This window comes from Canis aureus, chromosome X, assembly GCF_053574225.1.
Source record: "Canis aureus isolate CA01 chromosome X, VMU_Caureus_v.1.0, whole genome shotgun sequence".
Taxonomy (NCBI): Eukaryota; Metazoa; Chordata; class Mammalia; order Carnivora; family Canidae; genus Canis; species Canis aureus.
The window spans coordinates 59,277,000-59,291,016 of NC_135649.1; the positions used below are offsets into that span (position 1 = coordinate 59,277,000).

Here is a 14,017-nt window from a genome sequence, read left to right on the forward strand (position 1 = left end):
TTTTCTATTTCTTCCAGTTCCATTTTTCGTAATTTGTGGTTTTCCAGAAATGCACCCATTTCCACTAATTTAGTGGCATATACCTGCTCATAATATGTTTTTAAAATCGTATGTATTTCCTTGGTATTCATGGTGATCTCTCCTTTTTCATTTGTGATTTTATTAATTTGAGTCTTTTCACTTTTGGTTTTAATAAGGTTGGCTAAAGGTTTATCTATCTTATTAATTCTTTTAAAGAACCAACTCCTGGTTTTGTTAATCTGTTCCACAGTTCTTCTGGTCTCTATTTCATTTTGTTTTGCTCGAATCTTTATTAATGCTCTTCTTCTGCTGGCTTTAGGATCTATTTGCTGTTTTTTTCTCTAGCTCCCTTAGGTGCAAGTTTTATCTTTTGTATTTGAGTTCTTTCCAGTTTTTGGATGGATGCTTGTATTGCGATGTATTTCCCCCTCAGGACTGTTTTTGCTGTATCCCAAATATTTTGAACGGTTATATCTTCATTCTTATTAGTTTCATGAATCTTTTTAATTCTTCTCAAATTTCTTGGTTGACCCTTTCACCTTTTAGCAGGACGGTCTTTAACCTCCACGTGTTTAAAAACATTGCAAATTTTTTCTTTTGATTTAGTTCTAGTTTCAAAGCATTACAGTCTGAAAATATGCAGGGGACAATCCCAGTCTTTTGGTATCAGTTAAGACCTGCTTTGTGAAGCAGGTCTATTGTGGTCTATTCTGGAGAAAGTTCCATGTGCACTTGAGAAGAATGTGTATTCAGTTGCGTTGGGATATAAAGTTCTATAAATATGTGTGAAATCTATCTGGTCCAGTGTATCCTTTAAAGCTCTGGTTTCTTTGGAGATGTTGTACTTAGAAGATCTGTCAATTGCAGAAAGCGCTGTGTTCAAGTCTCCTAGTATAAGTGTATTATTATCTAAGTGTGTTTTAACTTTGGTTATTAATTGATTGATTTACTTGACAGCTCGCATAAATATTGATTATTGTTAGGTCCTCTTGTTGGATAGATCCTTTAAGTATGATATAGTGTCCCTCTTCATCTCTTACTACAGTCTTTGGGATAAAGTTTAAATTATCGGATATAAGGATGACTACCCCTGCTTTCTTTTGAGGACCATTTGAATGGTAAATAGTTACCCAACCTTTTATTTTCAGGCTGTAGGTGTCCTTACATCTAAAATGAGTCTCTTGTAGACAGCAAATAAATGGGTCTTGCTTTTTTATCCAGTCTGAAACCCTGCCCCTTTTGATGGGGTCATTAAGCCCATTTACATTCAGAGTTACTATTGAAAGATATGAATTTAGTGTCATCGTGATACCCATTGAGTCCCTGTTTTTGTGGTTGTGTCCTTGGACTTCCTCTTTCTTTTACAGACTTCCCCCTAATATTTATTGCAGAGCTCGTTTGGTGGTCACATATTTTTTCAGTTTCTGCCTATCTTGGAAGCTCTTTATCTCTCCTTGTATTCTGAATGAGAGCCTTGCTGGATAGAGTATTCTTGGCTGCATGTTTTTTTCATTTAGGACCTTGAATATATCCTGCCAGCCCTTTTTGGTCTGCCAGGTCTCCGTGGAGAGGTCTGCTGTTAACCTAATACTTCTTCCCATAAATTTTAGGGATCTCTTGTCTCTTGCTGCTTTAAGGATCTTCTCTTTTTCTTTGGAATTTGCAAGTTTCACTATGAAATATCAGGGTGTTGAGCGGTTTTTATTGATTTTAGGGGGGATCTCTCTATCTCCTGGATCTGAATGCCTGTTCCCCTTCCCAAGTTAGGGAAGTTCTTAGCTATAATTCGTTCAAATACACTTTCTGGTCCTCTGTCCCTTTTGGCACCCTTTGGAACCCCAATTAGAGTTTTCCTTCTGAGGCTGTCTTTACTTCCCTTAACCTTTCCTCATGACCTTTTAATTGTTTTTTTCTTTTTTTCCTCAGCTTCCTTCCTTGCCATCAACCTGGCTTCTATGTCACTCACTCGATCTTCTACCTTTTTAAGCCTCATCATTAGGACCTCCAGTTTGGATGGCATTTCATTTAATTAATTTTTAATTTCCACCTGATTAGATCTAAATTTTGCAGTCATGAAGTCTCTTGAATCCTTTATGCTTTTGTCCAGAGCCACCAGTAGGTTTACAATTGTTCTTCTGAATTGGCTTTCTGACATTGAATTGTGATTCAAATTCTATAATTCTGTGGGAGATAGTACTGTTTCTGATTGTTTTGGGTGGATTCTTTCTTCTCTTTATTTTGCTTGGTGCAGAGTGGCTAAAAACAAGTTTTACTGGAAAAAGGAAGGAAAAAGGGAAGAAAAAAGGGGAGAAACAAACAAAAAACAAGAGGGGTAGCCTCTGATTCTGTATACTGTAAGTCCCTCCACTTTCCCTGTAGCTTTCCAGTGCTGCTTCGTCAAGAACTTGCTCTTCCCTGTCCTTCCAGCTGGTCTATTGGGGGAGAGGCCTGCTGTGATGATTCTGCCAGGTGTACAGTTCAATGCTAGCTGTTTATCCTGTGAGGCCCCTGCTCTCTGGTGGCCCTACTCAGTCCCAGGCACAAGGTGACACCAGGAGGAACAACAACAGTGGCTGTGGCCAGCTCTCCAGCTCTGGAGTCAGCTCCAGCGGTAACTACCGCAGTCTCCCAGTTCGCAGGGAACTGGATGCTCCTGGAGCAGGGGCAGCAGAAGCGTCCTCACTGTCGTGTGTCCTCCTGGCCTCCACTTGTCCCAAGGGGAGCGCCGAATCCTGGGCTGTGTCCCCGGTGCCTTGTGCTCCGGGGCCTGTGCTGCTGGAATCTCGTTCCCAGGTCCAGGTAGTCTCCTCTGTGTGGAGCTGCCGCCTGAGCCGCTGCCTCAGCTGTTCCCAGCCATGCTGTAACATATATTTCTATAAAGAATATTCTAATAAAACTCATAATGTATTAAAAGTTTAGATATTGGAAATTGGGTAATACTTTATTCTCTTCACTCTGCCTGTTTCCCTGATTTAAAAGCGTATTAATTAAAAAAAATGGTTTGAATTTAATTGTATCTAACCTTGACTTTGAAATTATTAACCTTAATCAAACTTAAATAGTCAAAAGAAGTGTCCAGGGAAATGTTGTATTATTCAAATTATGCTGTATCTTATATATAAATTTCTGGCAGTAAAAGAACTCTGTATCTTTTGGGGGGTTTAGGTGTCATTCAATGTTACATTATTTTCATGTGTACAACAGTGATTCAACAACTCTATACATTATGTTGGACTCACCACTACCATTCTGGTAGTTTTAAGGTGATACCTCATTGTGTTGATTTGCATTTTCTTGATGATGAGTGATACTGAACATCTTTACATGTGCCTGTTGGCCATCTATGTCTTCTTTGAAAATATGTCCAGAGGACTATATATCTTGACCTTGCCAACCCCTCTTCAAAATACAGTAACAAATTTGGATTCTAAACATTTGAAATATTAATATATTAAAATTTGTGGTGGATGAGCAGGCCTGTTATTTTGCTTCCAATATCTTCATAAAGAAAGCAAATGAATTGAGTTATGAAAAAAGGTCAGTTTTATTATATACAGCTATACAAGGAAACAGTCACAAATAATTTAAAATTTTAAATTTGAATAAGTTGTAATAGTATATATGTACTCACTTAAGTATAAACAGTTAAAAAATGGACAATTCAGAATTAGCACAGTGAAAATTCAATAGAGGCCTTTCTTAAAATTAAGAAAAATAAGCCAGTACTTATTGTGTGGTTTAAGAGAATATTTTCAATATTTTGAAATATAAACTACATAGTGCTAAAGGAATAATTCTACTATAGTTTAATCCTTAATTGTCTTCATCAACACTATAAAATAAAGGGTGATCAGGATTTTTGAGAAAAGTTAAATAACTATTTTTTATTATTTTAGAAACCTTCAGATTCTTACATCAATTAAATAAACCAATGACATATTGAGCATTTCTACATGCCAGGCATTGTAAAAAGTGTTGCAGATTCAAGCATGAGTAAGACTTGGTCCTTGTCTTTTAAAAACGTTTAGTGTAGTAAAGTGCTGATCAAAGATACATGAAGTAGATAATATTAGTAGGAAAATCATCACATAGAGAAATTCAGAATATTTTCCATTTCTAGCATTTCATTTGGTTTTAATTGTTTTTGTTTTTCTTCTGAGAGTTTCTTTTTTTTCCTAAAGATTTTATTTATTTATTCATGAGAGACACAGAGAGGGAAGCAGAGACATAGACAGAAGGAAAAGTGGGCTCCCTGTAAGGGGGCCCGATTTGGGACTCAATCCCCAGACCTGGGATCAGGACCCGAGCTGACGGCAGCTGCTCAACCACTGAGCCATCCAAGGGTCCTTTTTCTGAGAGTTTCATGCATTGAAAACATGGCTGTGTTTTACTTCATTAATATAGTTATAATAGCCACTTTATTTTTAATATTTATTTTATATTTATTTGTTTTATGAATTTTGAATCATACCTTTTCATTGAGATATAATTGGCATGCAACGTTATGTAAGTTTAAGATGTATAACGTGTTGATTTGGTACATTTATGTATTGCAATATGATTACCACCATGACATTAATTAGCACCTTCATCACTTGTAATAATAACCATTTTAAAATCCTTGTCTGTTAGGTCCAATGCGGTTCATCATGGGGTTGAGATTGATTTATTTTCTCTTTTCTTGAAACTTTGTTCCATTTTCTCAGTTCTTTGTATATCAGATAATTTCGGATTATATACTGCACATTTGAATATTAAATTATGGAAGTTTTTTGTATTGTTATTTTTTCTTCAATGATTGTTTTGTTTTGGTGGATAATTTTCAGGTCAGGGTTTGCACTGGAAACTCTCCTTTTTGAGCAGCAGCTCTGGTTTTTGTATCTTTTGTCTTTGTATGATTTACATTGAGCCTCTTCTATACATTTGTGATTCAAGGGTCAGTTGTAGCTCTATTCCTTACAGACTTCCTCCCAAGCATTCACTGTTTCCTAGCATCTCTTTTCCATTCCTCCCAACCAGAAAGACTGTGGGCTTTCCCATATGTGTTTCCACCATCTCTGTGTGACATAGGAATTGCACTTAACCCTAGGCTAAGAGCCACAGATATAGGAAACGTACTTATAGCTCCCTATGTTCTTTCCTTCAACAAAGTGCATACTTCCCATTAGAGTCAGTCTGCCTCTCTTTATTCTCCAGTACCTTCAGGTAGTTGATTTTTTAATTGTATTCAAATTTTAGAGCTGTTTACTGTGGAGCGGAGAGTGTTGAGTAGGGTCTTAGTCCATTATTTCCAGAAATGGAACTGAGAATTAAGTTTTGATATTCTGAGAGTGGAAATGATTTAAAAAATTGATGGCTTGGATGGAAACTGGGACATTTATTGGACAGAGATCATTTCTTCTGTATGCTTCAGGCTGTCAAGGCTATCAAGGTTGGAGAAAGTGTCATTTTTAAAATTTTATGATTTAGAAAGTTCCTTCTCCTGGAGTTATTTTAACTTAAAATGTTTTATTTCATAGATGTTTAGTTCACTATAGAAATTTATTTTTTTCTTTTGTGTTTAAGGTTGTTCACCGTGATCTTAAACCTAGTAATATCTTATATATGGATGAATCAGCCAATGCAGACTCCATTAGAATCTGTGATTTTGGGTTTGCAAAACAACTTCGAGGAGAAAATGGACTTCTCTTAACTCCATGCTACACTGCAAACTTTGTAGCACCTGAGGTATTCTTTAAAATCTTAATATTGGCTTTCTGTTATTTTCCTTTAGCTGAATATATATGATGTCTTGGATATGTTACAATTGATAGGTAAAAGATGAGTTATCTTATCCTTTCCCAACTATAAAGCTCTTTAAGTCAGTGAATTCTGATAACCCCTAATGTAAATATTCAGACTAGTAACTTGCATCTGGAAACAGCCTGAATGTATAATCATCAGACTACTCTTTTCTGTAGGGTTATATAATAGCATCAGAGTCATACCTTTTTAGAGCTGGGATGAAGAATAGAGATAACCCCATCTTCAACATATTAAATATTCTAAATGAAGAAATTGATGCTAAAAGTACTTAAATGACTTATTCAAGACCCAGCATTCATATAGTAATAAAGCCGGGATAGATTTTCAGATATTTTGGTTTATGCTGAGCAAGAGGTAATTTATGTTATTTAACATTATACATAACATATAAGGGCAATGCCACCCCTGATTATCTTTAAGATATAATTCCTGGAGAAAACAGCTTCACAGGGATCTTTATAAGCGGAGGGCTTTTTCTTGGCAAATAACATTCATATGTATATCTTACAGGGAAGAGTAGGAAAGGTGAGTCTGGAGAGGTTAAGGGGTATAAGCTTCACATTTTCAAGCTCCAACAGTCAGTTCTAATACTGGGGGTGGGAGCTTTGACAGTAGCAATCCCCACAGCAGTGAAAGTATATTTGACAAAAACTGAATTGGGGGCACTTGGTTGGCATAGTCGGTTGGGTGATCAACTCTCGGCTTTAGCTGGGGTCATGATCTCAGGGTTGTGGCATAGAGCCCCATGTCAGGATCCTGCTCAACACGGAGTCTGCTTAAGACTCTCTCTCTCTCTTCTGCCTTGCCCATTTCTCTTTCACTCTAAAATAAATTTTATTTTTTATTTTTTAAAAGATAAACAATTTTATTATTGAATAAGCATTAAACCAAAATGACACATTCATGGATAAGCAATTTGTTCAAGAGACCAAAAAGAAATCTCACTCTTTTATATAACTATATGGACACAATCCATTCAATAAATAAAGTAGATTTTGCAATTTGGAGTCAAGTGGCAGCTGAAATTATGCCCATCTCCTCCCCGGAAATCAGGAGATACAGCATTACTTTCCTTGGTGATTACATTTCAAAGAGAAGGATCTCACCTCCTTGTGGAAGTATTCCAGAGTTTTGAGACTGTCTAGAGGTTTATTTAGCCATTAAAAATATTTATATGCATTCGAAAAGGACAGAGAAAGGAATTCCATGATATATTATCATACAGAAAGTCTTTCTTTTCCAAAATTTCACTTGACCCATTTTGGATTTGATCTTGAAAACTGAGTTCTTTCCTGTTCACTGATCCTTTGCTGAAGAGGAGAAGTTTGAAAGCATTTCATTTTGCACATCCATTTAAAAATTATCCAAAAATCGCATTCATTAGCATTAGGTATCCTTGTACTCACATTAATTAGTTCAAATTAGTTTTTCCACATACACAAATATTTTAAAAAAGGGAAATGGATATTTTAAACTGAGGGACACGTTCCAGAGTCTCAGCAGTTTCTATCATTCCCTGTAAGATTTTTTCATTATAGTCATCCAGTCTTTGTTTAGACTATAGAATTTGAAGCAAGTTTTCACAAAGAAGCTTCATTAATTGCAAAAACCTTTTTGTGTGTGGTTGTGATGTTTTTTTTTTTCTCCAAAACATATATATACACACTCTCTCTCCCTGGTTTGCCAGGAAGGAAAACTTTTAAACATTTTCATTGTCTCTTCAATCCATCTGTTAGTGAATCAGTTCAGGCTTCCCTTTGAAAAGAACGGGGAAAATGTCAGCAGCTGGTGGAACATCTGCATGTAGAGATGGGACATACACATTATTCTACATTTTTAAGGATTTTTTATTACCGCGATGAGTCAAATATGGGCCTTTTAAAATTTTTTTATCATTGGAGTTCAATTTGCCAACATATAGCATAACACCCAGGACTCATCCTGCCAAGTGACTCACTGCCCATCACCCAGTCACCCAATCCCACGCCCACCTCCCCTTCCACTACCCCTTGTTCATTTCCCAGAGTTAGGTGTCTCTCATGTTTTGTCACCCTCACTGATATTTTCACTCATTTACTCTCCTTTCCATTTATGCCCTTTCACTAATTTTTATATTCCCCAAATGAATGAGACCATATAATGTTTCTCCTTTTCCGATTGACTTATTTTACTCAGCATCAATACCATCCAGGTCCCTCAAAGTCGAGGCAAATTGTGGATATTTATTGTTACTAATGGCTGAGTAATATTCCATTGTATACATAGACCACATCTTCTTTATCCATTCATCTCTCGATGGACCAAGGCTCCTTTCACAGTTTGGCTATTGTGGACATTGCTACTATAAACATCGGGGTGCAGGTGTCCCGGCGTTTCACTGCATCTGTATCTTTGGCGTAAATCCCAGCACTGCAATTGCTGGGTCATAGGGCAGATCTATTTTTAACTCTTTCAGGAACCTCCACACACTTTTCCAGAGTGACAGCACCAGTTCACATTCCCACTGAAAGTGAAAGAGGGTTCCCCATTCTCCACATCCTCTCCAACATTTTTTGATTCTTGTCTTGTTAATTTTCCCCATTCTCACTGGTGTGAGGTGGTATCTCATTGTAGTTTTGATTTGTATTTCCCTGATGGCCAGTGATGCAGAGCATTTTCTCGTGTGCATATTGTCCATGTCTGTGTCTTCCAACGTAAAATTTCTGATCGTGTCTTTGGCCCATTTCATGATTGGATTGTTTGTTTTTTGCTGCTGAGTTTAGTAAGTCCTTTATAGATCTTGGATACTAGCCCTTTATTGGATAGGTCATTTGCAAATATCTTCTCCCATTCTGTAGGTTGACTTTTAGTTTTGTTGACTGTTTCTTTCGCTGTACAGAAGGTTTTGATCTTGATGAAGTCCCAGTAATTCATTTTTGCTTTTGTTTCTCTAGCCTTCATGGATGTATCTTGCAAGACGTTGCTGTGGCCAAGTTCAAAAAGGGTGTTGCCTGTGTTCTTCTCTAGGATTTTGATGGAATCTTGTCTCACATTTAGATCGTTCATCCATTTTGAGTTTATCATTGTGTATGGTATAAGAGAATGGTCTAGTTTCATTCTTCTGCATGTGGCTGTCCAATTTTCCCAGCACCATTTATTGAAGAGACTATCCTTTTTCCATTGGATAGTCTTTCCTGCTTTGTGGAATATTAGTTGACCATAAAGTTGAGGGTCCAATCTGGATTCTCTATTCTGTTCCATTGACATATGTGTCTGTTTTTGTGCCAGTACCACACTGTCTTAATGACCATAGCTTTGTAGTACAACCAGAAATCTGGCATTGTGATGCCCCCAGATATGGTTTTCTTTTTTAAAATTCCCCTGGCTATTCAGGGTCTTTTCTGATTCCACACAAATCTTAAAATAATTTGTTCCAACTCTCTGAAGAAAGTCCATGGTATTTTGATAGGGATTGCATTAAATATGTAAATTGCCCTGGGTAGCATTGACAATTTCATGATATTACTTCTTCCAATTCATGAGCATGGAATACTTTTCCATCTATTTGTGTCTTCCTCGATTTCTTTCAGAAGTGTTCTGTAGTTTTTAGGGTATAGATCCTTTACCTCTTTGGTTAGGTTTGTTCCTAGGTATCTTATGCTTTTGGGTGCAATTGTAAATGGGATTGACTCCTTAATTTCTCTTTCTTCAGGCTCATTGTTAGTGTATAGAAATGCCACTGAATTCTGGGCATTTATTTTGTATCTTGCCACACTGCCAAATTGCTGTATGAGTTCTAGCAATCTTGGGGTGGAGTCTTTTGGGTTCTCTATGAACAGTATCATGTCATCTGCAAAGAGGGAGAGTTTGACTTCTTTTCCAATTTGAATGCTTTTTATTTCTTTTTCTTGCCTGATTGCTGAGGTGAGCACTTCTAGTACTATGTTGAATAGCAGTAGTGAGAGTGGATATCCATGTCTTGTTCCTGATCTTAAGGGAAAGGCTCCCAGTGTTTCCCCAATGAGAATGATATTTCCTGTGGTCTTTTCGTAGATGGCTTTGAAGATGCTGAGGAATGTTCCTTCTATCCCTACACTCTGAAGACGGTTGATCAGGAATGGATGCTGTATTTTGTCAAATGCTTTCTCTGCATCTATTGAGAGGATCATATGGCTCTTGTTTTTCTCTTGCTGATATGATCAATCACATAGATTGCTTTACGAGTGTTGAACCAGTCTTGCATCCCGGGGATAAATCCCACTTGGTCATGGTGAACCATCTTCATAATGAATTGTTGGATCTCATAGGCCAGTATCTTATTGAGAATGTTTGCATCTGTGTTAATCAGGGATATTGTTCTATAATTCTCCTTTTTGGTGGGGGCTATGGGGCTATGTCTGGTTTTGGAATTAGTGTGATGCTGGCCTCATAGAATGAGTTTGGAAGGACTCCATCTCTTCCTATCTTTCCGAACAGCTTTAGTAGAATATGGTTTCTTCTTTAAACCTTTGATAGAATTCCCCTGGTAAGCCACCTGGCCCTGGACTTTTGTGTCTTGGGAGGTTTTGAATGACTGCTTCAATTTCTTCCCTGGTTATCGGCCTCTTCAAGTTTTCTATTTCTTCCTGTTCCAGTTTTGGTAGTTTGTGGCTTTCCAGAAATGCGTTCATTTCTTCTAGATTGCCTAATTTATTGGCATGTAGCTGCTTCTAATAAGTTTTTAAAATATTTTATTTTTCCTTGTTATTGCTGGTGATCTCTCCTTTCTTATTCATGATTTTATTAATTTGAGTCTTTTCTCTCTTCTTTTTAATAAGGCTGGCTAATGGTTTATCTATCATATTAATTCTTTCAAAGAACCAACTCTTGGTTTTGTTAATCTGTTCCACAGTTCTTCTGGTCTCTATTTCATTGAGTTCTGCTCGAATCGTTATTGACTTTCTTCTTCTACTGGTTTTAGAATCTATTTCCTGTTTTTTTCTCCAGCTCCTTTAGGTGCAAGTTTTATCTTTTGTATTTGAGTTCTTTCCAGTTTTTGAATGGATGCTTGTATTACGATGTATTTCCCCCTCAGGACTGCTTTTGCTGTATCCCAAGGATTTTGAATGGTTGTATCTTCATTCTCATTAGTTTCCATGAATTTTTTTAATTCTTTCCTAATTTCCTGGTTGACCCTTTCACCTTTTAGCAGGATGTGTTTGAAATCCTTCCAAACTTCTTCTTGTGATTGAGTTCTTGTTTCAAAGCATTACATTCTGAAAATATGCAGGGGACGATCCCAACCTTTTGGTGTTGGTTAAGACCTGCTTTGTGACCAATTATGTGGTCTATTCTGGAGAAAGTTCCATGTGCACTTGAGAAGAATGTGTATTCAGTTGCATTGGGATGTAGAGTTCTGTAAATGTCTGTGAAATCCATCAGGTCCAGTGTATCATTTAAAGCTCTGGTTTCTTTGCCGATGTTTTGCTTAGAAGATCTGTCGTCTATAGAAAATGCTGTGTTCAAGTCTCTCAGTATAAGTGTATTTTTATCTAATGTGTTTTAACTTTGGTTATTACTTGATTTATTTACTTGACAGCTCGCACAATAGAGGCATAAATATTGATGATTGTTAGGTCCTCTTGTTGGATAGATCCTTGAAGTATGATATACTGTCCCTCTTCATCTCTTACTACAGTCTTTGGGATAAACTTTAGTTTATCTGATATAAGAATGGCTACCCCTGCTTTCTTTTGAGGGCCATTTGATTGGTAAATGGTTCCCCAACCTTTTTTTTTCAGGCTGTAAGTGTCCTTACATCTAAAATGAGTCTCTTGTAGACAGCAAATAGATGGGTCTTGCTTTTTTATCCAGTCTGAAACCCTGTGCCTTTTGATGTGGTCATTAAGCCCATTCACATTCAGAGTTACTCTTGAAAGATATGAATTTAGTGTCATCATGATACCCATTCAGTCCCCGTTTTTGTGGATTGTTTTCTTGGACTTCCTCTTTCTTTTACAGACTCCCCCCACTTAATATTTCTTGCAGAGCTCGTTTGGTGGTCACTTATTTTTTCAGTTTCTGCCTATCTTGGAAGCTCTTAATCTCTCCTTGTATTCTGAATGAGAGCCTTGCTGTATAAAGTATTCTTGGCTGCAAGTTCATCTCATTTAGGACCCTGAATATATCCTGCCAGCACTTTTTGGCCTGCCAGGTCTCCATGGAGAGGTCTGCTGTTAACCTAGTACTTCTCCCCATAAAGCTTAGGGATTTCATGTCTCTTACTGCTTTAAGGATCTTCTCTTTATCTTTGGAATTTGCAAGTTTCACTATGAAATATTGACATATTGAGAGGTTTTTATTGATTTTAGGGGGGATCTCTCTGTCTCCTGAATCTGAATGCCTGTTTCCCTCCCAAGTTGGAGAAGTTCTCAGCTATCATTTGTTTTACTATACTTTCTGGACTTCTGTCTCTTTCAGTGCCCTTCGGAACCCCAATTAAACATAGATTTTTTCCTTCTGAGGCTGTCATTCATTTCCCTTAACCTATTCTCATGATGTTTTAATTGTTTTTCTCTTTTTTCTCCAGCTTCCTTCCTTGCCATCAACTTGTCTTCTGTGTCACTCGTTCGTTCTTCTACCTCATTAACCCTCATCGTTAGGTCCTCCAGTTTCTCTTGCATCTTATTTAATTCATTTTTAATTTCTGCCTTATTAGATCTAAATTCTGCAGTCATGAAGTCTCTTGAATCCTTTATGCTTTTCTCTAGAGTCACCAGTAGGTTTATAATTGTTCTGCATTGGTTTTCTGACATTGAAGTGTAATCCAAATTTTGTAATTTTGCGGGAGAGAGTACTGTTTCTGATTCTTTCTTTTATGGTGAGTTTTTCCTTCTAGTCATTTTGCTCAGTGCAGAGTGGCCAAAAACAAGTTGTACCGGAATAAAGAGAAAAAAAAGAGGATAAAAAGGGGCGGGGAAGGAAACAGAAAACAAAAAACAAGGGGGGAGTATCCTCTCATTTTATATACTGTAAATCCCTCGACTTCCCCTGGAACTTTGTAGCATTGCTTGGTCAATAACTTGCTTTTCCCCTGTCCTTCCAGTTGGTCTTCTGGGGGAGCGACCTGCTATGCTGATTCTCAGGTGTGTGCACCTGGGGGAGCTGCCCCTCCGCTGCCATGTGCATAGCTCAGTGGGAGCTGTTTATTTTTTCAGGCCCCTGCCCATTCCCAAGTACAAGGTGACACTAGGAAGGGGAACAACAGTGGTGGTGGCTAGCTCTCCAGCTCTGGAGTCAGCTCCCACAGTAACTACCACAGCTCCCAGTCTGCAGGGGCCTGGATGCTCTGGGGCGTGGGGGCATGGATCTGCACAGCTTGGGGCTGCCCAGTGGTAGAAGCGCCCTTGCTGCCCTGTGTCCTCTCAGCCTCCGCCTTTCCCGGGGGGAGCACCAGATCTTGGGCTGTGTCCCCCATCGCCCTTGGCTCCAGGGCCTGCACCGCTGGAATCGCGCTCCTGGGCCGCATAGCCCCCTCCACACGGAGCCCCTGCCTGAGCCGCGGCCTGAGCTGCTCTCGAGGCCCGGCTGGGCACTCTGCAGCCCTTTAGGGAGCTCAGCCCACGGTGTGTGGTGCGCTCTCCCCCGGGGCCCAGTTCCTCTATTAGTTCCCCTGGGAGTCTGAGGGCATCCCTGCCCCTTCTGGGATCCTGCCCGACCTCCTTGCGAATGCTTTTCTGTCCAGGAAGATTTGTAAAGCTCCTGCTTCTCTGGGACTGGGCTTTCCTGTCCTAGGGGCACTGGCTGCAGGGCCTTAGCTCGGCTCCTCGCAGGGGCTCCTCCCCCTTGGATGCTTTTTTATTTCTTTTTTTTTCCGTCTTCCTACCTTGATAGAAGCGTGAATTCTCCTCACTGTAGCATTCCAGCTGTTCTCTCTTTAAATCCCAGACTGAATTCGTAGGTTTTCAGGATGATTTGAAAGTTATTTAGGTACTTTGGTGGGGACAGGTGACTTGGGGGCCCTACTCTTCTGCCATCTTGCCCCCATAAAGTATTCTTGGATGCATAGTTTTCCCATTCAACACATTGTAGATATCATGCCCCATTTCTGTGGCAAGATCTGTTGCTAACCTCATTTTGCTTTCTTTGTAATTTAGGGACCTCTTTTGCCTTGCTCCTTTTTTTTTTCCCTTGCTCCTTTTAGTATTTACCTTTATCCCTATATTTTGCAAAT

General features: G+C 38.6%; 1 protein-coding gene across 5 annotated transcripts in view; it reads left to right on the forward strand.

Annotated features, from left to right (window-relative positions):
* The window catches only part of RPS6KA6 (ribosomal protein S6 kinase A6), a 194,505-nt gene that overhangs the window by 151,463 nt on the left and 29,025 nt on the right, over window positions 1-14,017 (forward strand). For all 5 annotated transcript variants that reach the window (XM_077890401.1, XM_077890400.1, XM_077890399.1 and 2 more), the window contains one exon: window positions 5,587-5,748. In XM_077890401.1, the coding sequence (XP_077746527.1) occupies window positions 5,587-5,748 (162 nt within the window). The remainder of the gene's footprint in view (window positions 1-5,586; window positions 5,749-14,017) is intronic.